The sequence below is a fragment of the Anas acuta genome, chromosome 32, assembly GCF_963932015.1.
Source record: "Anas acuta chromosome 32, bAnaAcu1.1, whole genome shotgun sequence".
Lineage (NCBI taxonomy): Eukaryota > Metazoa > Chordata > Aves > Anseriformes > Anatidae > Anas > Anas acuta.
In genome coordinates this window covers 175947-200010 of record NC_089010.1, presented here as the reverse complement: position 1 = coordinate 200010, position 24064 = coordinate 175947, and the positions used below count along the sequence as shown (strand labels likewise).

Below are 24064 nucleotides of genomic sequence, written 5' to 3'. Positions count from 1 at the left end.
CCCCTGCTCTGGCCCTGGGCCTGGCTTCCAGGCTTCCCCTGTCTAGGCAGCAGCCTGGCAGTGCCAGCCGCGGGGCCGCTGCTCGCCAAGCCTCGGGGCTTCTGGAAGGTGGAAGGCAGTCCCCATGGCAGGGACCGAGGCCCCGCAGTGCTGCGTCCTCCTCCCTGAGGCCCTGAGGCCCTGCTCCCAGCACCGTGACAACGAGGCCCCTTGCTTTCTTTGCAGCTATGTCAACTCAGTGCTGGATGGCAAGAAGAAGAGCATCCTGCTCGCCTGTTTCAGCAGTGTCTTCTTGCTGCCCTCACATGAGTATTTGGAGTGCCAGAGCCGCATCTACTACTTGAGGGTATGCTCTGGGAGAGCTCTTGGAGCACCCATCCCTCTGGGTTGATCCCTGGCTGCTCTGTGCTGAGATCTGTGCAGATCCTGGCAGAGGGAGAGGGACTGGAGATCCACTGCCACCCCTTTGTTGTCCTTGCAGACCCTGGACGCCATGGACCGCATGCTGAGGCTCTTCATCAGAAATTCTCCCCTCTCCGGCTTCAGTGAGCTGCAGGACATCTTGCAGGTCTGCCACTTGCCAAGAGCAGTGTTCCCAGGGGTGCTTCCTCACCCGGAGGGAATTCAGCATCCACTCCCATCCAGACAGACCCTACTTCAGTGCCACGCACAGGCAGCACAGGGCAGGAAGGGTGCCCGCCTCCCTTGGGGGAACCGGGGGCTGCCCACTGAGGTCTTCTGGCAGCCCCGTATCCCACGGGGCTGCTGCTCGCCGAGCCTCAGGGCTTCTGGAAGGTGGAAGGCAGTCCTCATGGCAGGGACCGAAACCCTGCAGCGCCGCGTCCTCCTCCCTGAGCCCCGCACAGCCCTGAGCCCCTCGAGGCTTTGGTCCTGCTGCTGGCCGTGGGTCTCCCCTCTCACACTCCCCGTTGGTCTCTCTGCCACCCGGCTGCCAGGATAAAGACCTGAAGATGAAGTTCCTAAGGAGCATCATCAGCGTGTGCAGAAGTGCCAAAAACTGCGACCTGTGGTGCGGCCTCGATGCCTTCTGCAAGAAATACCAGCTGGCAGAGCATATTAAGGTGATGGGACACCCCCTGGAGGCTCTGGGAGGGGTGCAAGGGCAGGCTGTGGGGACGGGACTCTCGAGGGCTTTGGCGGGGGCAAGCACTGCGTGGACACTCAGCTGCCCCTGACGGCCTTGGGGCCATTGAGAAGCCCCGCCAGCGGAGAGCTCAGCAGCAGGGAGGTGGCAGGGCGGCCCTCTGGGTGCCACAGCTGGCTGGGGGCACTGGGGCTCCACCGGCCCTTCTGACCTGGACCAGCTCTGCTGGCGCTGCCGAGCTGGGCCGCCCGATGCCCGGTGCCATCCCGGTTGTGCTCTGCAGGTGCTGCTGGAAGAGGAGCCCTTGGACGTTCTGCACACAGCGGTGCAGCAGCAAGCCATGCTTGCACTTGGCCACTTGAGGTACGTGCCCAGCCCCTGCTCTGGCCCTGGGCCTGGCTTCCAGGCTTCCCCTGTCTAGGCAGCAGCCTGGCAGTGCCAGCCGCGGGGCCGCTGCTCGCCAAGCCTCGGGGTTTCTGGAAGGTGGAAGGCAGTCCCCATGGCAGGGACCGAGGCCCCGCAGTGCTGCGTCCTCCTCCCTGAGGCCCTGAGGCCCTGCTCCCAGCACCGTGACAACGAGGCCCCTTGCTTTCTTTGCAGCTATGTCAACTCAGTGCTGGAGGGCAAGAAGAAGAGCATCCTGCTCGCCTGTTTCAGCAGTGTCTTCTTGCTGCCCTCACACGAGCATTTGGAGTGCGAGAGCCGCATCTACTACTTGAGGGTATGCTCTGGGAGAGCTCTTGGAGCACCCATCCCTCTGGGTTGATCCCTGGCTGCTCTGTGCTGAGATCTGTGCAGATCCTGGCAGAGGGAGAGGGACTGGAGATCCACTGCCACCCCTTTGTTGTCCTTGCAGACCCTGGATGCCATGGACCGCATGCTGAGGCTCTTCATAAGAAATTCTCCCACCTCTGGCTTCAGTGAGCTCCAGGACATCTTGCAGGTCTGCCACTTGCCAAGAGCAGTGTTCCCAGGGGCGCTTCCTCACCCGGAGGGAATTCAGCATCCACTCCGGAACGGACAGACCCTACTTCAGTGCCACGCACAGGCAGCACAGGGCAGGAAGGGTGCCCGCCTCCCTTGGGGGAACCGGGGGCTGCCCACTGAGGTCTTCTGGCAGCCCCGTATCCCCTGGCTGCAGACCTTTCCCCTCCACAGACTCCTCCTGTGTCGGAGAAAAGCCTTGCCCATGGCACTCCTGGGCTTCCTTTGCGTGTACACAGCGGCAGGAATTGGACCCCTCTTCCCAGGCACTGCACTGGTCACCACTGGTGCTGCTGCTGTCCACCTGCCTCCCTGTCCGTGGTGCTTTCCTCCCAAGATCGGAGTGCTGCGGGAGCCCAGCACTGATGCTCCTGCTTTAGCAGGCATCAGCTCCCAGGGCAGACCAGCACTTTCTCCCCTCACAGATTCTGCTGCCCTTTGCCAACTCCCACAGCGAAGCTATTTGCGAGAGGGCCGTGGGGAGGGCCGCGAAGCTGACCAGCTGGCTAGCCACACGCTTCTCACCGGAGGTAAGGAGCCACGCACCCCTCCAGCCAGCCCACCTCCCCTTCCCCGCAGACCACATCAGCCTGCAGCTCAGGGGTGCTGCCGAGGCAAGCCCGGCTACAGACCCTCAGCTAGGGCTCAGCCCTGAAGCAAGGGCCTTCAGCCCTCCTTTGCCCATGGACCCCGAGTGGGGGATGTTCCCAGTCCCTGAGAGCACTCTTGGGAGCCAGCTCTGCCCCCCGTCCTGTGCAGGCCTCAAGCGCCCAGGGAGCACGGTGGGAGAGCAGGCATGGCCAAGGCTGCTGACTCACCTGGGAGCCAGCCCTGGGCACACTCTTGGCTCCAGGACTTTGGCCCCAGCTGCCTCCCACAGCACTTCCCTCCTCTCTCTCTCGCCCAGGACCACAGCGCTGATGGAGGATACACTGAGTGCAATGTGCCGCTCCTGGGACAGTTGGTGGGATGGCTCCTCCTCTGCCACACGTGCAAGAATAGGCAGATACGATGGGAGGCTTCGGATGCTCTTTATTACCTCTACCAATTCATCCAGAAAAACAGTAAGAGAAGCTGTGTTGGGCTTCCTTCCCCTCCAGACACAGGCACTGCCTGAGGCACTTGCTTCTTCTCCTAAGTAGTGCCATGGAGCGCTCTTGTGGAGACCTCTAGAGCGGTCTTCCTAGAGAGAGGATCCCTATATGTCCCCCTCGTATCCCTGCACTACAGCGCTCCAGCCCTTCGAGCCACCCCCCACACCTCAGTTAGGCCAATAGCGTTTTAGTTGTGCGATTTGCACGCAGGGCTCTCGTTCCTTTGCGTGTCCCAGGCTGGGAGCATTTACATGTGTACCCCTGAGGCACACGTCAGCCCTTGCTCTCTTGCCATCTCCGTTGCTCCCATCAGCTGTCTGCCTTTGCTTTCCATCTCTGTCCAACACTGCCTCCCTGGGCTCTGCAGCATCTCCGCCCTCCTCAGCCATTCCTACTCAAAAGCTCTTTTCACCACTTGGTAAGCCTCCTAACAAAAGTGGCTTGTCCTTGTGAATCTTCTTCTTTTTGTCCCCCTCCGCTGCCGTGTTTAGGAAGAACAGCGCCAGAAGCTAGTCAACAGCCTCAGGGGAAAGCTGAGGCCATACCGAGGCTTCCTTTACCCACTGCCACGGACATTGCCACGGTAATGAGTTCCTCCCTTCCTGGCACACTTGTCCCAGCAGCAGCAGGAGACTTGTGGGAACACAGGGCTCCAGCATCAGTGCGGCTGGTGTGGCCTCGCTGTTCTGGCCCGCGCGGTCCTGCTGTCCCTGAGTAGGGCCTTTCCATAGGCCTCCCAGCAGCAGTTTCTCCTGGCCCTCCTGGCCACCAGCAAGCCCCGCATATCTCCAGGGCCAGCACCCTGGGCCCGTGCCTCCAACCCTGGTCCCTCACCCCGAGGGCTCTTCTCAGCCCCCACCACGCAGGGACTGCAGCCCCTGCTTCCTGCTTTCCCGTGGGCACTGCTGCCAGCACGCTCAGGCATCTGTCTCCAGAGCTGCTCTCACCGCTCAGTTCTGCAGCACCATCGGGGCACTTGCTGCAACGTGTCTTACGTCCCTTCCTCCTTGCAGAACTTTGGAAAATACCTCCAGCAGTCTCAGAGGACAGACGTCATCCTCAAGGTCATTGAAGCCCTGAGAGACTCCAACACATACGACAAACAGGAGGTCAGCGGTGTGCTGGACATGGCCATCGAAGACCCTGCCTCCTGGCTGACCGACGTAAGTGGCCTGCAGTTGGATTGCCCTGCCCGTTAGCCCATGTCAGGCCCCGCTTCCTCCCTCCCACGTCCAGCCCTCTCAGGCACCGCAGGCAATCCCTGGAAGCCATCCCAGAGCCATGGGAAGGGCAGTTGTGTGACTGAAAGTCACAGTAGTGGCTGAAAGTACGTCTGCACTCCACTTTTGCCTCTCCAGGTGCCAGAGATCGTGAGGTGCATCTACAGACACGTGGAGTACATCAACACGGCATCAGCCCGGCGCAGCCTGGACATCCTCATCCTCTGTCTGGCCAACCAGCGGCCAAGGGAGGTGGCCAGCACCCTGCTGCAGATCTCGCCATCATCTGACAGGCATGCCAACCTTCAGGGCTTCTTGTATGGGAGGGGAGGGGACAGGAGACTTTCCGCCTGACACATCCACAGCAAACTCCAGGGCCCTGCTCTGTGTTTCCAGAACAGGGCCCTCCACGCCGCCATGCTTTCCAGCCGTGGTTCCTTGGCCACAGCCAGGGCAGCCAGAGCTGAGCAAGCCAGCCAGGATCCCTGCCACCACAGGGAACGTCATCTCTGCCCTCTCCTGCTTGCCTGGACAAGGCTCCCAGGGCACCCCAAGGGAGGGGGGCGGCAGGGCCAGGGCTGCAGGACAGCCTGGGGCCTGCAGGGCCTGTGCAGGCCACGGCGCTGGGGCGGAGTGTGCCCTGCTGACTGAGTGCTCCGTCCTTGCAGCGCTGCCCTGGCCATGTGGGAAACCATGTTCTCCCAGAACCAGACGATGGAGAATGTCCTGAGGGAGACACTTGGCGTGCTCCAGGAGCAGAAGCTGCGCGGGCTCCCGGGCTTCATCCCAGAGGACAACTGCATCCCTCACTTGGCGGTGAGTTACTGGACGAGGCCTTGCTCCTCTTCAGGGCCGTGTGTGTGCCTCTGCCCATCTACCCCCAAACTGGCAGCTCCTTCAGGATGTCTGTGCGGGAGGAGCAGGCAAAGAAAGGCTGCTGGGTGCTGCCAGGCACAGGGCACTCAGGGGCCCTGCGGCCCTCCACAGCCCCAGCTGCCCCTGGCCTGAGGCACTGGGAGAGCCAGGAGCTGCCTGCAGCCCTGCAGGCTCCGACAGTCTCTCAATGCTGTGTTCCTTTCAGCTGCTGGCCCACCCAGATGTTGGAGAAGACGACTCGGAGGCCCTGCGCCACCTCCAGAGGCTCTTGGAGCATCCCAACCGAGTGACGTACTCGGTGGTGCTCAGCGCTCTCCTCCCAGCGTCAGAGACACCTGTCACGGTGAGCAGGGCACACTACTGTGAAGGCCGGTGGGCCTTTGTCCTGAAGGTATCATGGCCTGCTCCCGGCCAGCTGGGAGGGCTCTGCTCTGCCCGCAGCTCTGTGGCGCAGAAGAAATGGCCAAGAAATGAGCTGGCCATGGAGGGGCCCAGCGGCTCTCTGGGGAGCTTTCCATGCATGCCGTGTACCTTTTGGAGCGGGTCCGAAAAGGGGGCACAGAGTCTTTGCTCAGCTGCCCTCCTTTTCCTACCCTTGCTCCCCTCACATACGCAAGGGCTGCCCATGGCCATCGCCTGTCTGGTGGCTGCTGCCCGCTGCGACTCTCGTGCTGCCTCTGCGCGAGCAAGATGGCAGCCTGGTGCTCTGGCACCACAGGCTTCTGGCCAGGGTGGCCTTTCATCGTTTCACCAAATGGAAACTCTGTCCTTCCTCCAGGCAAGAAAACTTCCCGTGCTGCTGCCAGGCATCATTCAGGGCCTGCACGTTGCCAGGGCTGACACCAAGATGAAGGCCCTGCTTCTCATCCGAAACGTGATGGATCATGTGAAGAGGAAGCAGGCCAGCTCCATCGCTCTGCAAGTGGCTGGGGACATCCTGCCACTGTTTAACGATGTAAGGCTGCTGCAGGACCTGAGCCCACAGACGGGCACTCTCATGACAGCTGCCCCCCGTGAAGGAGGCCTCTTACGTTCCCTCTAGTGGGGCTGCGTCCTTTCAGTGTGGCTACAGATCTGGCCACAGCTCCTTTGAGCACACTCTGATTCTGTAGCACCTCCGTTCACGTCAGCCACCCTAACGCCCCTGCTCACCGCGGGCAGGGAGCAGCTCTTGCTGAAGTCTTCCTCTCTTCCTCCCTACCAGGAGTGCAGCCAGCTGCAAGAGCTCTCCATCTGCCTCTACAACAAAGTGATGCAGGCTGTGTTGTGGAACCACAAGAGGCAGCTGAAGAAGGTCGTGCAGAGGGGCCTGCTCCCACTCTTTTTTCACCTGAGTGACCAGACCCAGAGCGTGGCCAAGGTGCGTATGGCATACCTGACTAGAGGGACTAGCAGACTGACACCACAGGGGTTGCCTGGGTGTCCGGGGCCAGGGCTGAAGGTAATCGGGCACTTGGCATGTGTGTCCCTTTGGGGTGCAGCTGCCTGTGTCATGGAGAATGGGGGCACAGCTCCCCTCCTTCCTTATGCCAAACGCAGTTCACACTCACCCCCCACTGCATTATCCCACCGGGGGCTGGGAAAGGCCTGCAGCCCTGCCAAGAGGTGGGTGTTGCCAGGTCCCCTTCCCTGGGCTCTGGTGCCATCTCTCAGCCTCTGCTGCTCTGCAGGCCTCCCTGGAAGCCCTTGTCACCGCTGCAGACTTCCTGAAGCAGGGAAAACTCAAGCACCTGGCGCAGACAGAGCAGACCTGGAAGATCGCAGAGTACTTGGTAAAGACAACAGCTCTCTCCATACCTCAAAACCCCAGCCCCACAGGGCTCGTGGCTGGGAGATGGGAATGGCCTGAGGGGAAGGGGGGGTGTTGGCAGGAGGGGGTGGTCTGTCCAGCCGGGCAGGGTCTGCAAGCCCTGTAACCTTGCGCTCTCTCCAGCTCGTGCAGGACAAGGGAAAGGTGGAGAAATACCTGCAGCAGAGCCTGCCGTACCTGCAGCACACTCAGGTCGCCTTGCGGGAGGCAGCCGTCAGGTTCATCGGTGAGCCACAGCCCCCGGGGTCCCTCCTTTGTCAGCCTTTAGCAGCCCCAGTGTCCCTAGAGTCCCCCCCCGGACTGGGTCCCCATGCAAGTGGGCCTGGGGGCAGCCTTGCAGGCTTCTGACAGCAGCTTTGTGCCTAGGTCTTGCCGCGCAGCACTGCAAGGACCAGAGCGAGATGAAGATCCATGAAATCTGCAGCAGTGAGTGAGGGCAGCGGGGTGTGGGTCCACGACCGGTGGGGCAGGGGGCATTCACCTTTCTCAGAGGGAAGGGAGAAAGTTTGTATGGCCAAAAGCTCGGCTGGGGTTGAAGCTGGCCAGTACTGCGCTGGCTAAGAAAAAGGGCTTTTCTGGAGTATGTTAACAGCAAAACACGTCTGTCTACAACTTCCTTGTGACGGGGAGCAGAGAGGGAGGCACCGAGCTCTCCTCTCAGGCGACCGGTGATAGGAGGCGAGGGAGTGGCTTAAAGCCGGGTCAGGGGATGTTCAGATCAGATTTTGGGGAAAAGTTCCTCCCTGAGAGGGTGGTTGGGCACTGAAGCAGGCTCCCCAGGCAAGCAGGCATGGTGCCCGAGCTCGCGGGTGTTCAAGAAGCATTTGGACAAAGCTGTTGGATATGTGGTGTTAAGTCCTGTGCCGTCCAGTGTGCAGTCAGGAGTTGGGCTCAGTGATCCCTTCCCACGCAGGATAGTTAATGATTCTCTGACTCTAACCCCTTGGTCCCTCTGTGTCTTTGCGGGAAGTGACGGGTGGAGGGGTGGCAGGCTCTGCCCGCAGTCTCTGCAGACAGGTGGGTTTAATTTCTGCTCTGTTTCTCTCCATTGCAGTCCTCCGGCCCTTGCAGAATGACGAGGAGGAAAGTGTTGTGTCTCTGGCCACTCAGACCATCTTCATCCTGACACGTCCAAGGGAGCAGCTGACATCGAGCTGGTGCCGGCGGGCACTGTGCTGCTGCCTCTCCTAAGCCAGGGAGAGGCACAAAACCTTCAAACGCCTGCATTCCATTAAAATTCCAACACCACGTGCAGGGCCGTGGAATCCTTTGCATGGTGTGCTGAGCATTCCAGCCTCTACCGTAGTGGGCAGCTGTAAGGGTTTTAGGTGGTGTGGTGGGGAATGGCTTAGGGGCGGTGGCTTATGGAAAACGGACTCCACAATCCATAAGATTGTAAAATAGGTGTGTTTATTCAGCGCTGGGCGGCACGGGGGTAGTCCCCCTGTGAGAAACAAAGTTGTGTTTTTGCAGTACAGAACTAATTTTCTGTATTGCAAGGTAGTTGTGTAGTCATAACAAGGAGAAATGCTAAGTAGATGAGTGGACGGTAGAAGGCCTCGCTGTTCCAAAATAAGTTGCAAGCTTGAGACAAACAGGATGAGCAGTATGAGAACAGTAAAACAAAGATCACAAGACCTCAACACACAAGAAGGGAGAAATTCAAGGGTTGAAAACAAGAAAAATGGTACATATATGGTATAGAGGAGGGTCGAGCAGCTTGTGAACCTGTAGTACTCTGCCAATGAGGAAACAGGGGAGGTGATCAGGTGTCGGCTAATAGGGAATAAAAGGTTAGGATTTGTTTACTAAAATGCGCTCCTGATTGACAGGACGCCCGCCCTTGCAATCGCAAATAAAATAGCTTCACAGAAGATTCTGTCTAAAGAAAGTTATGTGAGATTTTCCTCACACCACCAAGGTCATGCGCACCTCATGCGGCAACTTGCCTTGCTTATCTGCAGCAAAGAGTTACTAGGCCTGAAGTTCCACAACGCACCTGTACATATTCACAGTCTGTCCCCACTTCGTCTTAAAATTAGTCCCAAGCAGTCATTGCTGGAAACTCCTCCCATCTGCGCTTGTGCAGTGTCTCCTGGTGGTTGTCATCAGGGGTCGTGGGGATGAAGGTTGGTGACTCTTCCTCGTCACTGCAAAATAACATCATCTTCCTATCCATAAGCATGCTGTAAATATTACTCACTTGAAGAAGAGCTGCATGCAGAAAAGGCACCTACTACTACAAAGATGGCTATACTCTCAAAGATCCTAAGAAAAGCTTCTTGCTTTAGGTAATTTGCACAATGTACCACGGCTAGCAAAGACGCTGAGCAGCATCCTAGCTTAATGCCATCAGCGCTCTATCTGTGCTTGATAAGAGGCTCCTAACTCCCTCTCTCTGTCCCCCCATTTCTATATAGTTAGTGCATTCATTTCATTTCTAAAAAGGTAGTAAATTACTGTATTCTCCTAACTCCCTCTCTCACTGACCACCTCCCTGGTGCAAATGGGAGGAGTTTCCGGAAATGACTGCTTGGGACTAATTTTAAGACGAAGCGGGGACAGGCTATGAATATGTACAGGCGCGTTGTGAAACTTCAGGCCCATGTAACTCTGCTGTAGATAAGCAAGGCAAGTTGCCACGTCAGGTAGTCATTGGTGGGATTACCCCCCGTTCTGCCCAGCGCTTACAAGCTTACTGATTGTGGACTCCTTTTTCTTTAAGTCAGCTTGCCTGTGGGCACCGGGCTCCTTTCAGGGTCTGCCGAGGGCCCCGTTTGCTCTCGTGTCTCTTGCCATCCAGCGCATCCCATAGCCCCGGGGAACACCCTTCAGCACCCTGTGGAGCCCTGCCTGTCCCCTTCCGCAAGGGTCAATGTTGAAGATCGACTCCACCTTAAGGGCCATAGTGCCTTTTGTGGCTTCTCTCCTCTCTTTGAAACAATGAGGATAAAACAGAAAAGATGTAACATAGCAAGCTGAAGGGATTGCTGAACTTGATAAATTGTTGTATCGGCCTTGCTTTTGTATATAAGACTCAGTTCTAGCCACAAAATCAAGGCTGAAGAAGAAACATGGTGCCCATGAAATTAGCCTTAATTGAATTAGCCTTTCTTTGCCTGCTCCTCCTGCACGTACGTCCTGGAGGAGCTGTACATTTGGGGGTAGATGGGGAGGGGTGAGGGTTGTCATATTTACCCAGATATTGCCCCTTACATAATCGTATCTCCCTGTCTCTAAGGGGGAAACGGATCCTAGGCCAGGAGCTGGTGGGGCTCATTGAGAGGGCTTTAAACTAGGTAAGACGGGGGACGGGGCTTAAACAGCTTGTTAGAGCTGTGCCGGGGGGACAATGGCAAGGCTGGGAGAGAAGGCAATGGCCCAAGTGAAGTGCATCTCCACTAATGCATGCAGCATTGGTAATGGCATGCATTAATGCCATGAGCGCAGTGTTGTGGGGAAATCCCTGAGTGCGTGCAGCAGGCTTCGGAATTCACTTGCAGAGGCAGGAAATGTCCCCATCCCGCAGCACCGCTGCATCCTGCCAGCGTGCAGGGTTCTTTAGGTGGGTCAGAGAGTATGGGCTGATGCGTTTCCAAGTTGAGAGAGAGAAGCACGTCTTTTTGAGGTAACAACTCGTAGGATCTTTGAGAGTAAAGCCATCTTTGTAGTAGTAGGTGCCTTTACCGCATGCAGCTCTTCTTCAAGTGAGTAATTTTTACAGCGTGCTTATGGATAGTTGTTGTTTTGTTAACAACTTCTTACGTCGTTGTTAACAAATGATGTTATTTTGCGTGTTTTCTCTGTGGTTCTAGGTCCCTTCTGATTTTTGCAGAATTACGGGGCTTCCTGCAATTGTGACCTTATGCCTTCACCTCTATTTCAAATATTATCAAAGTTGCAACATTGGTGGTAAAGTGATGGAGCAGGGTTTAGGGGAAATGTATCATCCAAGTTCCCTGTGCGTATCTGAAAACAACAGCAGTAGGCATGTAAGATGTAGCCTTTTTCAGGGTTGGAGACAGTTTCTTTTGTTTTTGGAGCTTTTTCCTGCTCTTTTGCTGGCTGTAGAGTCTTGTAACCTTCTGGATTTTAAGTGCTTGGAATTCTCTTAATAGGGGGATATTTAGCATCAGTTGCTGGCTAACTTGGTTTTGGGATGTGGTGGCGTATGCTTCTGTTTTGGGGTTATAAATTAATCTACAAATATAATATTTTTAACCTTTTTGGGTTATATTTTAATCTCTAGATATATCAAGCCATTCTTTGTGAATCCTCTTCAGAAGATAGGCGCAGTATTATCAAGAGACTGAGCAGGGTCACCTTTTTCATCTGTGAAGGATAAGTCTGCAATTACCCGTGCTGTGGCTGCTGTGCATTCATGTCCTGTTGGCATTTGTGGACCTGTAGTGGTTTAACCCGGCCGGCAGCTAAACACCACACAGCTGTTTGCTCACCCTCCCCCCTCCCTCTCTGGGATGGGAGAGAAACGGGAAAGCGAAGCCCGTGAGTTGAGATAAAGACAGTTTATTAAGACAGGAAAATAATAGTAACAATACATGTAATAATAATAACAATGATGGTGATAATAGTATTACTACTAATAATGTGTACAAACAAGTGATGCACAATGCAATTGCTCACCACCCGCTGACCGATGCCCAGCCTAACCCCGAGCAGTCTGGCCCCCATCCCCCAACTAGCCACCCCTATATATTGTTTAGCATGACGTCAGATGGTATGGAATACCCCTTTGGCCAGTTTGGGTCACCTGTCCTGGGTCTGTCCCCTCCCAGCTCTTACTGCACCCCCAGCCTGCCCGTTGGCAGGACAGAGCAAAAGGCTGAGATGTCCTTGGCTTAGTATAAGCACTGCTCTGCAACAATTAAAGTATCGGGGTGTTATCAGCACTCTTCTCATCCTAAGCCAAAACATAGCATTCCACCAGCTACTAGGAAGAAAATTAATTCTGTTCTAACTGAAACCAGGACATCTATCCACCCCTTATTCCATACCATTTATGTCATGCTCAGGTTACACTCTTTTCCATACATTCTAATTAGTCACCTATAGTAGTCATGGTAGTGATAACATACAGTATTATATAGTAATGAACATGGTACAATTCAATTCATGGGCTATTCTCACCCAGTATTAAATCTCCTTGAGGTACACACCGGACCTCTCCGTTCTTTTGCATCACCCACCAAGTGTATCCAGGTCCCTGAGCGAAAGCAATTCCATGAATGGGTTTGCCTTTTCCTGAGGCAGGAGTAGCCCAGACTGTTTTACCCAGCATATTTCTTACATGCACTACAGGAACTTTATCCCCATCTACAGTACGCAACAGGTTTGATTGGGCAGGTCCAGCTCGGTTGGCAAATCCCCTAGTATTGACTAACCAGGTGGCCTTTGCCAAATGCGTATCCCAATTTTTGAATGTCCCAGCGCCCATTGCTTTCAATGTAGTCTTTAACAGGCCATTGTATCGTTCAGCTTTCCCGGAGGCTGGTGCATGATAGGGGATGTGATACACCCACTCAATACCATGCTCTTTGGCCCAAGTGTCTATAATGTTGTTTCGGAAATGAGTTCCATTGTCTGATTCTATTCTTTCTGGGGTGCCATGTCGCCATAGGACTTGCTTTTCAAGGCCCAGGATAGTGTTCCGGGTGGTGGCATGAGGCACAGGATATGTTTCCAGCCACCCGGTGGTTGCTTCCACCATTGTAAGTACGTGGCACTTGCCGTTGCGAGTTTGAGGGACTGTGATGTAATCAATCTGCCAGGCCTCTCCATATTTATATTTCAGCCATCGTCCTCCATACCAAAGAGGCTTTGACCGTTTGGCTTGCTTGATTGCAGCACATGTTTCACAGTCATGAATAACCTGTGCTCTAGCGTCCATGGTCAGGTCCACCCCTCGATCACGAGCCCATCTGTATGTGGCATCTCTGCCTTGATGGCCTGAGGTGTCATGGGCCCATCGGGCTATAAATAATTCACCTTTATGCTGCCAATCCAGGTCCACCTGAGCTATTTCAATCTTAGCAGCCTGATCCACTTGCTGGTTGTTTTGATGTTCTTCAGTAGCCTGATTCTTGGGCACATGAGCATCTACATGGCGTACCTTTACAGCCAGGTTCTCTACCCAAGCAGCAATATCTTGCCACAATGCAGCAGCCCAGATGGGTTTGCCCCTACGCTGCCAGTTGTTTTGCTTCCATTGCTGTAACCATCCCCACAGGGCACTTGCTACCATCCATGAATCAGTGTAGAGATAGAGAACTGGCCATTTTTCTCGTTGACCCCAGGCGTCGACCTTGATTTTCCCCAGGTTCTTTCTGCCAGTGGCTCCAGGTGGGGCCATTCTCCCCGACTGCGCTGTAGAAAACATTCTTTACATCTGGTCCTGTTCAGACTGGCCCAAGGGCTACTGCATGAACTTTTTCCTGCTTGATTTGTTCAAAGGCTTGTCGTTGCTCAGGGCCCCATTCAAACTTATTCTTCTTACAGGTTACTTGGTAGAGCGGGTTTACAATCAGACTGTAATTTGGAATGTGCATTCTCCAAAACCCCACAACAAACTAGGAAAGTTTGTGTTTCTTTTTTGCTAGTTGGTGGAGACACAGCTGTTATTTTGTTGATCACATCCATTGGGATTTGACGACGCCCATCTTGCCATTTTATTCCTAAAAACTGGATCTCTCGTGCAGGTCCTTTGACTTTATTTTGTTTTATGGCAAAACTGGCTTTCAGAAGGATTTGGACTATTTTCTTTCCTTTCTCGAGAACTTCCTCTGCTGTGTCACCCCACACAATCATGTCATCGATGTACTGCAGGTGTTCAGGAGCTTCCCCCTGCTCTAGCGCAGACTGGATCAGTCCATGGCAAATGGTAGGGCTGTGTTTCCACCCCTGGGGCAGCCGATTCCAAGTATATTGGACTCCCCTCCAAGTGAAGGCAAACTGTGGCCTGCACTCTGCTGCTAGAGGGATGGAGAAAAATGCATTAGCGATATCAATTGTGGTGTACCACTTGGCTGCCTTCGATTCAGGTTCGTACTGGAGTTCGAGCATGTCCAGCACTGCAGCACTCAGTGGTGGCGTGACTTCGTTCAAGCCATGATAGTCCACTGTTAGTCTCCACTTGCCATTAGACTTTCGCACTGGCCATATGGGACTACTGAAAGGTGAATGAGTCTTGCTGATCACTCCTTGGCTCTCCAATTGACGAATTAGCTTATGGATGGGAACCAGGGAGTCTCGGTTAGTGCGATATTGCCGCCGGTGCACAGTTGTGGTAGCGATTGGCACTTGCTGTTCTTCGACCCTCAGCAACCCCACAACAGAGGGGTCCTCTGAGAGACCAGGCAAGGTAGATAATTGTTTAATGCCCTCTGTCTCTAAGGCAGCTATACCAAAAGCCCACCGGAACCTTTTTGGGTCCTTGAAATATCCTCTTCTAAGATAGTCTATGCCAAGAATACACGGAGCATCCGGGCCAGTCACAATGCGGTGCTTTTCCCATTCATTCCCAGTCAGACTCACCTCAGCCTCCAATACAGTCAACTGCTGAGATCCCCCTGTCACTCCACAAATACAGATGGGCTCTGGCCCTTTATAGCTCTATGGCATTATAGTACATTGTGCAGCGGTGTCTACTAAAGCCTTATACTTCTGTGCGTCTGATGTGCCAGGCCATCGAATCCACACAGTCCAATAAACTTGATTGTCCCTTTCCTCCCCCTGACTGGAGGCAGGGCCCACCTAATCCTGGTCAGAATCTTCTTCATTTCTGTGTTTGAAGGACTGTCTGCTGGAAGTTGGAGCAGCAAACTTTTCAGAGAATCCCTTTTTCCCGATTGTTTTCTTTTGCAACTCACGTACCCGTGCCTCTAGGGTCGCGGTAGATTTTCCATCCCATTTTCTCATGTCCTCTCCATGGTCTCGTAAGTAAAACCACAGGGTAGCACGGGGTGAGTACCCACCATATCGTCTTCCTTGTGTGGAAGAACGCCTACCCCTGATAGCTGAGACACTGCTTTGTACAGGTGGGGAGGAGAGTAATCTTTCTTCAAGTTGGTGAAACTTTTCAGAAAGTTTCTCCCAAGTGTTCTCTTTTGGTCGGTGGACACTGGTTGGTTCAGGTGGGGAGGAAGATAGATTCTCTTTAAGTTGGTGGAACTCTTTAGAAAGTTTCTCCACAGCTGAGATGCAGGCCTGTAAGGAAGAGGAGAGACTTTCTTCGTACTGCCGGAGTTGTTTAGCCACTTCATCCACTGTGGGTTCCTCATCCTCTTTCCAGGCCATTATTGCCAATGAGCTGGCATATGATGATGGTGCGCTCCGTACAAACCTCCGCCACATGGGTCGTGTACACCTGACTTCATCTGGATCTGTGGATGTTTGTCTGAGGTCTGGATCCTCATAAATCACTTCCCGTATGGCTAATTCCCTCAGGTACTGGATTCCTTTCTCCATAGTGGTCCACTTGCCTGGTAGACATTCAAGTTCTTCCTTGAAGGGATACCTTTCCCTCACAGCTGAGAGGAGACGCCTCCAGAGGCTGTGAGATTGTGCTCCATCTGCAATTGCTTTGTCAATGCCGGCGTCTCTAGCAAGGGATCCCAGCCACCTGGCTTCCCTGCCGTCTAATTCCACACAATTGGCTCCAGTGTCCCAGCACCGGAGCAGCCAGGTGACAAGCTGCTCACCTATACAACGACCAAAATCTTTTCGCACATCTCGTAGCTCACGCTCTTATAGGTTTTGGGTAGTTACTGTTATTTTTTCGGCATCCTCATCTTCCTCCTCCTGAATCCCTGATGGCCCAGCGTCGTCGTCATCTCTATACCTAGATTTGGCAGAAGACTCTCTGCGTTCGAAACAATCTGAATCTCTATACCATTTTTTCACCTTCTCTACAGGGGCAACTTGTACGGCTACCGCTCCTTTCTCTGACCCCGTTACAGGGTCTGCCACAGGGGTTGGAATACCCTCTGCAGGGTCGACTTGCACTGCCACAGCTCGTTTCTCTGACCCAGCCACAGGAGCTGGAGCGGCTGCAGGAGCTGGAGCTGGAGCAGCTGCAGGAACTGGAACTGGAGCAGCTGCAGAGTCCACCGTAGGGGTCACAGTGTCCATTGAATCTGTCACAGGACTTGGACTGGCAGCAGGGTCTGTCATTAAGTTGATAGCAGTATCCATGGCAGCTCGATAGGCATGAGCCAGGCCCCAGCACGTTACAATGATTTGTGTTACTTTGGAACTGTCAGAGTCGTGACACCTTTTTTTCAAGCATTCTGCCAGATTTTTAGGATTTTGCAGTTGTTCAGGGGTGAATTTCCAAAACACTGGGGGTGCCAACTGCTCTAGATGCCTGCCCATATCCTCCCATACTCCCTGCCACCCACAACTATACTGCCTCCAGGCAGATCTCCAGATGAGCTTCCTAAGTAGTTGTTTAACTTTGAGCAAAAGCAGAATCTGAAGCGCATTCAGGAGGCATAACAACAAGACCATGCTGGTCTGAGTATCCCAAGGATATTCAATATCTTGGAGAGCTATTGTAACAAGCTTGGAGGATAAGAGGGTGGTGAAGGAGAAAGGGAGAGTGATCAAGTAAGAAAAAATATCTTCCCCTTTCCCCTCCACAGATTGACTCCCTAATGAAAAAAGGCAACAGGTATAATTCTAATAGTTTCCAAGATACAGTTTCCAAAGTATATAGTCGACGATATTACTGAGTACAAATACCAAGTTAGAGTCATGACCAGATATTTCATCGTCTCACAAGCCACTGTTACAACACACAGTACCATAATGATCTGAAACCAGGGCCCAGGGAGGATAAACAACATGACAGAGAGCACATACGGAAAATAATGTGCTATAATACTCTATTTGGAAAACAGGCGCAGCAGAGTTGAGATTAAAGCAATCAGCATTATGACAAGTGACTATTAAGCAGGTCTAATACTTATACCAATTTTAGTTTAACGCACTCTGGTCAGATCTGCCGTTATCTCAACCTTTTGAGCCCCATGTTGGGCGCCAAAAAGACTGTCGTGGTTTAGCCCGGCCGGCAGCTAAACGCCACGCAGCCGTCCGCTCACCCTCCCCCCTCCCTCTCTGGGACGGGGGAGAGAAATGGAAAGTGAAGCCCATGAGTTGAGATAAAGACAGTTTATTAAGACAGGAAAATAATAATAACAACAACAACAACAATAATAATAATAACAACAATAACAATAATAATAATATACAGTGATGATAATAGTACTACTAATAATTATGTGTACAAACAAGTGATGCACAATGCAATTGCTCACCACCTGCTGACCGATGCCCAGCCTAACCCCAAGCAGTTTGGCCCCCATCCCCCGTCTAGCCACCCCTATATATTGTTTATCATGACGTCAGATGGTATGGAATACCCCTTTGGCCAGTTTGGGTCACCTGTCCTGGGTCTGTCCCCTCCCAGCTCTTACTGCACCCCCAGCCTGCCCGTTGGCAGGACAGAGCAAAAGGCTGAGATGTCCTTGGCTTAGTATAAGCACTGCTCTGCAACGATTAAAACATCGGGGTGTTATCAGCACTCTTCTCATCCTAAGCAAAAACATAGCATTCTACCAGCTACTGGGAAGAAAATTAACTCTGTTCTAACTGAAACCAGGACACTAGTACGGGAGGATACATGACTATCTGGAGGAGTCACAGTCTCATCTGAGTCATCACCCTGTTCCTGTGGTCGAGGGGGAGGCTTAAATACATCTGTCAGGTCTTGTTCTGGTCCCTGATGAATTTTACTTGTCTTAGTACACCTCTGCCCGATGCTGCACGCTGAACAACACCATCTCAACTTGCCTTTAAGTCCCTTACTGTTTCCTCGCTCAAGGGCTAACACCATGGGGTCCTGTGGAGGCACAATTCCACAGTCCCTCTGCCACTCTGGGTGATTTCGGAGAGTGAAAAACATGTCTGCATATGCAGCCTCATCCCGTTTTCTTTCTCTTCTCAGAAACAGCATCAACTGTAATATAGTGTTATAAGTAATAGTTCCATTGAGGGGCCACTTCTCTCCATCCTCTAATTTATAAAGTGGCCACCACTGATTGAAATGCTAGAAATGGCTCAGCCTTCAAAATAAGATTAAATAAAAAAAAAATAGGATTTATTGAAAGAATAGAGGTAAGCAAACAGCGCTGGGTGCACCAGGAGTCTCCGCTCCACCAGGACGCACACCAGTTACATCAAGTGTCTGATTTTTATGCTCCTAGACTAATACATATTCATTACTACTTCTAAAAAAAATAGGTTATTATAATTAGCTTCCGGGGTCCAGTCCCTGCTACTGGAGCATGCGCATCAGTCTCTGGTGGTCCCTCTGGGGGTCTCTAGGGGTCTTTCATGCTGAAGGCTCGTAGTCTTCCTCTCCAAGTTTTTTTCTTGTCCTTCCCCTTTGTACTCCTTGGCACCATGTCAAGTTTATACAGCATCCCCTGCAGGTCTTGTCTCCTAGCCATCCTTCAGCTTCTTTTTTTTCTTCTTCTTAATGTCTTGGCCACCTGGCCAGATATCAGAGGACTGCAGAGTATCCCATAACAGTCACTAGTTGTTATCAGTTGTTCTGAAACCCCCAGACATCAAAGACTTCATACAAACACAAATAGCTTTCTTATTGACACTTCATGAGTAATTAAAACATTCCTCACCAGCCGTTCACAGGGACAGTCACACCTATAGCCGTGTTAAATTAATCTCGAAGAAGACAAAAAAAAAGGGCTGTAACTGTTAGAAATAGAAGTTTGGAATAACAAAAGCAAACGGGTTCATAAATTTGAGGAGTATTTTCTGAAGACTTGATAAATTGACTAGAATGAGGGGGAGACTGGGACACACTGCATCTGTGGTTCAAGAATTAAATTGCCAGTGCAGGACCCAGAGGCAGACAGGACTGTTCTTTATTGACACAAATTGTTAAAACATTCCTAACACAATATTTGATAAGAGTTCTTTTACTCTCTGTTCCCCCTTGCCCCACTATATCCCTCCAATGTGTAAGTATACATCCTAAGGGACTTTTCTGTGAGATTTCTTTGCTTTGACTTTGTCCCATTCTAATCTATAGCAGTTAACGTTCCACCGTCCTCTAAGGAGCTGTTTACTAATTTATCCCAATCCCTCCAAAATCCACAGTATATGCAATTAAAATCAGGCAACCGTAAATCAACTGCCTGTAAACAATTACACCATGGACAGCTGAGCCTGAAAGACCGATAATACACCAGAGCAAATTTAGTTCCCTTTGGCATACACCCCAATAGCAGTCCTTATATTACACTGTATTTACCGATGTTTAAAAGAATACTTTAACAACAAATGCCCAGGCCTTTACAAATACAACATACAATTATTATTCCAATTCGAATTATTCCCCCAGCAGCTGCAAACGCTATAACAGTTATCATTAAGGCTCACTTACCCCCCCTCCCGTCTCTTTTCACAATCTTTTAGGAGGTTCCTTGTGGTTCTTGGAACCAGGGTATAATGGCTTATACTCAAAACCCCTTTTGGCCGTTCTATCAGCCCCCAAAAACCCTTTTGGCTGCTCTACCGGCCACCTCCCAGGACACCCTCAGGGTTCATGTCACGTGCTAGACGTCTCTATGAGACTTATCGACCTCCCCGGCAAATTGGCTTAACTTTATTAACATATACCGTTTGTCCACAACCACAGGATCTTCCTCTATCCCCGTAGTGAGCGGCAGGGAAAGGAGCTACTCTGAGAAAGAAAAAAAGGGGCTTGGGGTGCACCTAGGAGGTCCACTCTACAGTCGATCCCACAACCGAACAGAGTCCTCCTGCCTGGCTTGCCAAACTGACGTGTGGAAAAGACTCCACAACCATTGGGTTGTAACGTAGGTATACTTTCTTATAGGGCACCGGGTGCACTGGGAATAGCTTCCCTCAAAAAGTGCTCACCTGCCCGGTCATCTCTCACAATTTTATGCACAAACACTGTTACATATTACATGAGCTCTAATACATATTCATTAATTTCCGGAAAAGGCAGACCTCTTCCAAGTACTCATTTCCATACTCCCCACCCTTAGCTCCTTTCGGTTGCGCCTGCGCAATGTATCCTGGTGGTTGTGGGCAGGGGTCTTTCAGGATGAAGGCACCGAGGAAGAGGGGGTTAAGCTCTCTTTGCCTTTGTGGACTTTGACATTCTGTTGGACAGTTTAAGCCTTTTTTGCTTATCTTTGCCTTGTTTCCTGCCACCAAGTTGTTCATTCTTTTTTAACAAGACGTTCATTCTTCCCTCATCCATTAGCCTTGAACGATACCTTCTTTTTACATCTCCTTCTAATCTACATCCCTATCATTAGGATATTTTGAGGTTCTCATCCACATCCCCAATACTTAAGATATTTTACCATATACGTAATGTAGCTAGATACTAATTCAGATAGTTCATTTAACATCTTCCCCATCTCACCCTCCATTAACAAACAGGACCTGGCAAAGCTCTATGAATGGCTAGTGCTTCTGCAGAGGATGAGGAATTCCCCTACATTATGTCAATTATCTGTGGCCTGGGCATTACAACCAATTCAGACAGCGTGGTGTGACGTAATTATTTACCATTATATGGATAACATTCGGTTTGGTAGGCCAGAATGCTTCCAGGATTCCGATTTCAAGTTTATTTGTGATACTTTGGAAGCAAAAGGGTTGAAGATAGCCCCAGAGAAGGTTCAATGGGAACAGCCATGGCTATATTTGGGTTGGAAAATATCAGACTCTACTATTCGTCCCCAGAAAGTTGATATAACTACGGTGTTACATAATTTGATAAATGTACAAATGTTCCTGGATAATATTCAGTGGGGTTGCCACATTGTCCAGATTACTAATGATGTCTTAGCTATATTACTACCTTTATTGCGGTGCAGGAGTGCAAAGCACCAGATTACGCTAACAAATGAGCAACAGCAGGCTCTTTCACAAGTAGCTTCTCAGGTTGCAGCTGGCGCTGTTTGTAGACGTATAGCAGAAGCTGCACTCTCCTTACTGGTAAGCAATCGTGTGTCTCATCCATTTGCGGTGCTTGGTCAGTGGCAAAAAGAAAAGGGGGAGAGTCAGGGGCAACAAAGACAGAAACGGTATCAGGAGGATACCACTGACACTAACAGCACTGGGAATGGGAATGGCATAAAGGAAACAGGTGATAGCAAGGGTGGAATGATAGGGCAGCATTTTTGAGTTCTGGAATGGATTTTTCTACCGATTCAGCAAAAATCGCGTGTTCAGACACGGGCGGAAGCTATCGCAGAGTTAGTACTTAAGGGTCGCTCTCAGAATATTGAGATCAGCGGGCAGAAACCAGGAGATATTAGTCTGCCGATGACTCAGGACCATTTGGAATGGTGTTTACAGCAATCCATACCGCTACAAGAAGCTGTGTTAGATTACCCAGGATTGGTACATTCCCAAACTCCAAAGGGGCCTCTCTGGCAAGTTATAAGATCATATAAATGGCATGTAGTACCATGGCTTTCGTCCCGACCAGTGGTGGGTCGCACTGTATACACTGATGCAGGTGTGGCAAGTAGAAAGGCTGTGTGTGTGTGGTACGAGAACAAAAGTTGGGAGAAATACATAATTCCGGAGGAGACAGGGGATTCATTACAAACATTGGCATTGTCTGCAGTTGTTTGGGCTTGTCAATGCTGGATGCATGAGCCGATGAATATCTTCTCAGACTCTGTGTATGTTGTCAACGTGGTAAACCAGATAGAGGATGCCTTGATAAGGCCAACTAAGAGGGACAGATTATTTCTGCAGCTGCGAGATGCCATTCAGGGGAGAACTGCACCTTACTGTGTTATCCATATACATAGTCATCAGTTCTCGATCGGGTTAGCAGAAGGTAATTCACAAGCAGACAAGTTGGTGAGTATAGTCACAGAGGGGCCTGAGAGTGATTTTGCACGTGTGCGAGTGTCGCACGAAAATTTCCATCAGCATGCAAGGGGTCTTTGGAGGATGCTTGGATTTACTTGGACAGAGGCAAAAGGAATAGTAAGAGCGTGCTCTTCCTGTAGTCATCATGGACCAGGGCTAGGTTTGGGTATTAATCTACGGGGTGTTAAGGCACTTTAGGTATTGCAAATGGATGTAACGCATGTACTGGAATTTGGTACTAAAAGATATGTTCATGTGAGTATTGATACTTTTTCAAGATTCATATGGGCAACGGCGCAGGGGGGAGAAAAAGCACACCATGTATGTAGACATCTGACGGTGTGTGTTGCCATTATGAGAGTGCTACAGCAGATCAAGATGGACGATGGTCCAGCGTATGTCAGGAAAAGGGTTAGAAAATTAATGAAAATGTGGGGAGTAAAGCATATCGCAGGTGTTCCATATTCTCCCACGGGCCAAGCGATTGTCAAGCAATCACATCAGGTTTTAAAGGAACAATTAGTGAGATTAAAAGAAATCAAGGACATCGATGAGCGATTGTCCAAGGCATTGGTTGTCTTGAACCACTTATGTTTGACTAGTGACCGAGAAGACCCTCCTGCAAGTATTCATTTTCAAACAGTAAATAGAGCAGCACCAAATGCGTTACCACAAATAAGAGTGAATTACCTGAGATCCTGCTACAGGAACTTGGAAAGGGCCATTCGGGTACAGAAATACAAATAACACCTGTGATTACAATGACACTGCTAAGCAGGGTTTAGGGGCTTATGTCACGGAGACAAGGGGTAACAACTATAGCGTTTGGAACAATCGTACAGCTATGGCCTTACCTCCTGATGTTTTTCTGATTTGCGGAGATAGGGCCTGGTAAGGTATCCCTGCAAATGCTATTGGAGGTCCTGTTACTTAGATAAACTCACTATATTTGCTCCTAGCTTGTCACACTTGCATAAATCACCAGACATAAATGGGCATTGCTCACACCGGATTGCAATGATAATGTTGAGTTGCTTGGTGTTCTGACTAGAGTGGCATCTGCGGCCGCACTTAATGATTTAGAAAAATTGGTATGCTGTAAGCCCATGGCACGACAGAGATGCTTGAGGACATGTTCAAAATAGTCTGCGACATGCGCTCTTACAGGATCGAGCTGCTATTGACTTCTTGCTTTTGGCTCAAGGGCATGGGTGTGAGGACTTTGAGGGAATGTGCTGTTTAAACCTTTCTAATCATAATGAGTCAATTCACAAATCCATTACTTTCCTGAAAGAGCACATGAGAAAGATTCAGTATGATATCAATCCTTTCAATCGATGGCTCACTGATTTGTTTGGAACAATGCATAGATGATTCCTGGGATTAATCAAAGAGGGATTAAGGATTCTGTTTATTGTGCTGTTAATCATCATTGCGTGTTGTATTGTAATAAATGTGGTTAAAGGGTTACTTGCAGAACTGTTACATTGGGCTTGGTTTGCTCAAAAAGAAAAAAGGGGAATTGTTGAGGGATTTTTGAAACCGTAAGGAGGCCGTGACTTGCTGCAGCTGAGCAAACCAAGCTACTAGGACAACTATGAGAAGTTCCCATGACAGTGTTCCCACATAGCCCGACCGAGAATTTAGAAAAATATTGTTGCCAGCAGATGGCTTCAAGGACGAGATCTATGTGACTGCTAATCCCAAGGGGGTTGTTTTCTTGCAGTTGTTTATCTGAGTGCTTTTGACCATTAATCTTGTGTGAGACACTATCCGCCTCTGTTAAATTTGCTATAAAAGTCAGGCTATTCGGGTAATAAAGAGAGAGCATGATCTGACCATGCTGGTGTCTGTTGTGTTTTTGGCCTTTCTTCCTGCAACACCCACTTCTGAACTGGCCTTGTGCACTGCTCATACACACAGGGCTGTTCAGAGACACGAGTCCTTGCCTTGCACTCACATTGGCAGTGCACTTCAGCACTTGCAGGGTCTCTCTGGCTCC

The 24064-nt window shown here is 51.0% G+C and overlaps 3 protein-coding genes across 3 annotated transcripts; all 3 read left to right on the top strand.

The window, feature by feature from the left end:
• The first annotated feature begins 124 nt into the window (after positions 1-124).
• Positions 125-4761, top strand: LOC137846403 (maestro heat-like repeat-containing protein family member 7). The gene is made up of 7 exons (XM_068664335.1): positions 125-346; positions 482-568; positions 2515-2619; positions 2997-3153; positions 3675-3766; positions 4197-4346; positions 4542-4761. The coding sequence occupies exons 1-7, from the start codon at positions 125-127 to the stop codon at positions 4755-4757; spliced, it is 1029 nt and encodes a 342-aa protein (XP_068520436.1). The 3' UTR covers positions 4758-4761.
• On the top strand, positions 684-2015 carry LOC137846481 (maestro heat-like repeat family member 5). The gene is made up of 3 exons (XM_068664446.1): positions 684-1082; positions 1389-1468; positions 1706-2015. The coding sequence occupies exons 1-3, from the start codon at positions 972-974 to the stop codon at positions 1869-1871; spliced, it is 357 nt and encodes a 118-aa protein (XP_068520547.1). The 5' UTR covers positions 684-971; the 3' UTR covers positions 1872-2015.
• Positions 4762-4815: 54 nt separating the features above from the next.
• On the top strand, positions 4816-8359 carry LOC137846447 (maestro heat-like repeat-containing protein family member 7). The gene is made up of 8 exons (XM_068664392.1): positions 4816-5219; positions 5485-5622; positions 6058-6234; positions 6484-6639; positions 6950-7051; positions 7213-7315; positions 7456-7515; positions 8144-8359. Exons 1-8 carry the CDS (start codon positions 5085-5087, stop codon positions 8278-8280), a joined length of 1008 nt encoding a protein of 335 aa, XP_068520493.1. The 5' UTR covers positions 4816-5084; the 3' UTR covers positions 8281-8359.
• Positions 8360-24064: the final 15705 nt, after the last annotated feature.

Coding starts and splice junctions, on each gene's coding strand:
- LOC137846481 (XM_068664446.1), top strand. CDS start 972: ATGAAGTTCCTAAGGAGCATCATCAGCGTGTGCAGAAGTGCCAAAAAC. Junction 1,083..1,388: donor AGCTGGCAGAGCATATTAAG/GTGATGGGACAC, acceptor TGTGCTCTGCAG/GTGCTGCTGGAAGAGGAGCC. Junction 1,469..1,705: donor CTTGCACTTGGCCACTTGAG/GTACGTGCCCAG, acceptor CTTTCTTTGCAG/CTATGTCAACTCAGTGCTGG.
- LOC137846447 (XM_068664392.1), top strand. CDS start 5,085: ATGTGGGAAACCATGTTCTCCCAGAACCAGACGATGGAGAATGTCCTG. Junction 6,235..6,483: donor TCCTGCCACTGTTTAACGAT/GTAAGGCTGCTG, acceptor CCTCCCTACCAG/GAGTGCAGCCAGCTGCAAGA. Junction 7,516..8,143: donor GATCCATGAAATCTGCAGCA/GTGAGTGAGGGC, acceptor TCTCCATTGCAG/TCCTCCGGCCCTTGCAGAAT.
- LOC137846403 (XM_068664335.1), top strand. CDS start 125: ATGGCAGGGACCGAGGCCCCGCAGTGCTGCGTCCTCCTCCCTGAGGCC. Junction 3,154..3,674: donor CCAATTCATCCAGAAAAACA/GTAAGAGAAGCT, acceptor TGCCGTGTTTAG/GAAGAACAGCGCCAGAAGCT. Junction 3,767..4,196: donor CTGCCACGGACATTGCCACG/GTAATGAGTTCC, acceptor TCCTCCTTGCAG/AACTTTGGAAAATACCTCCA.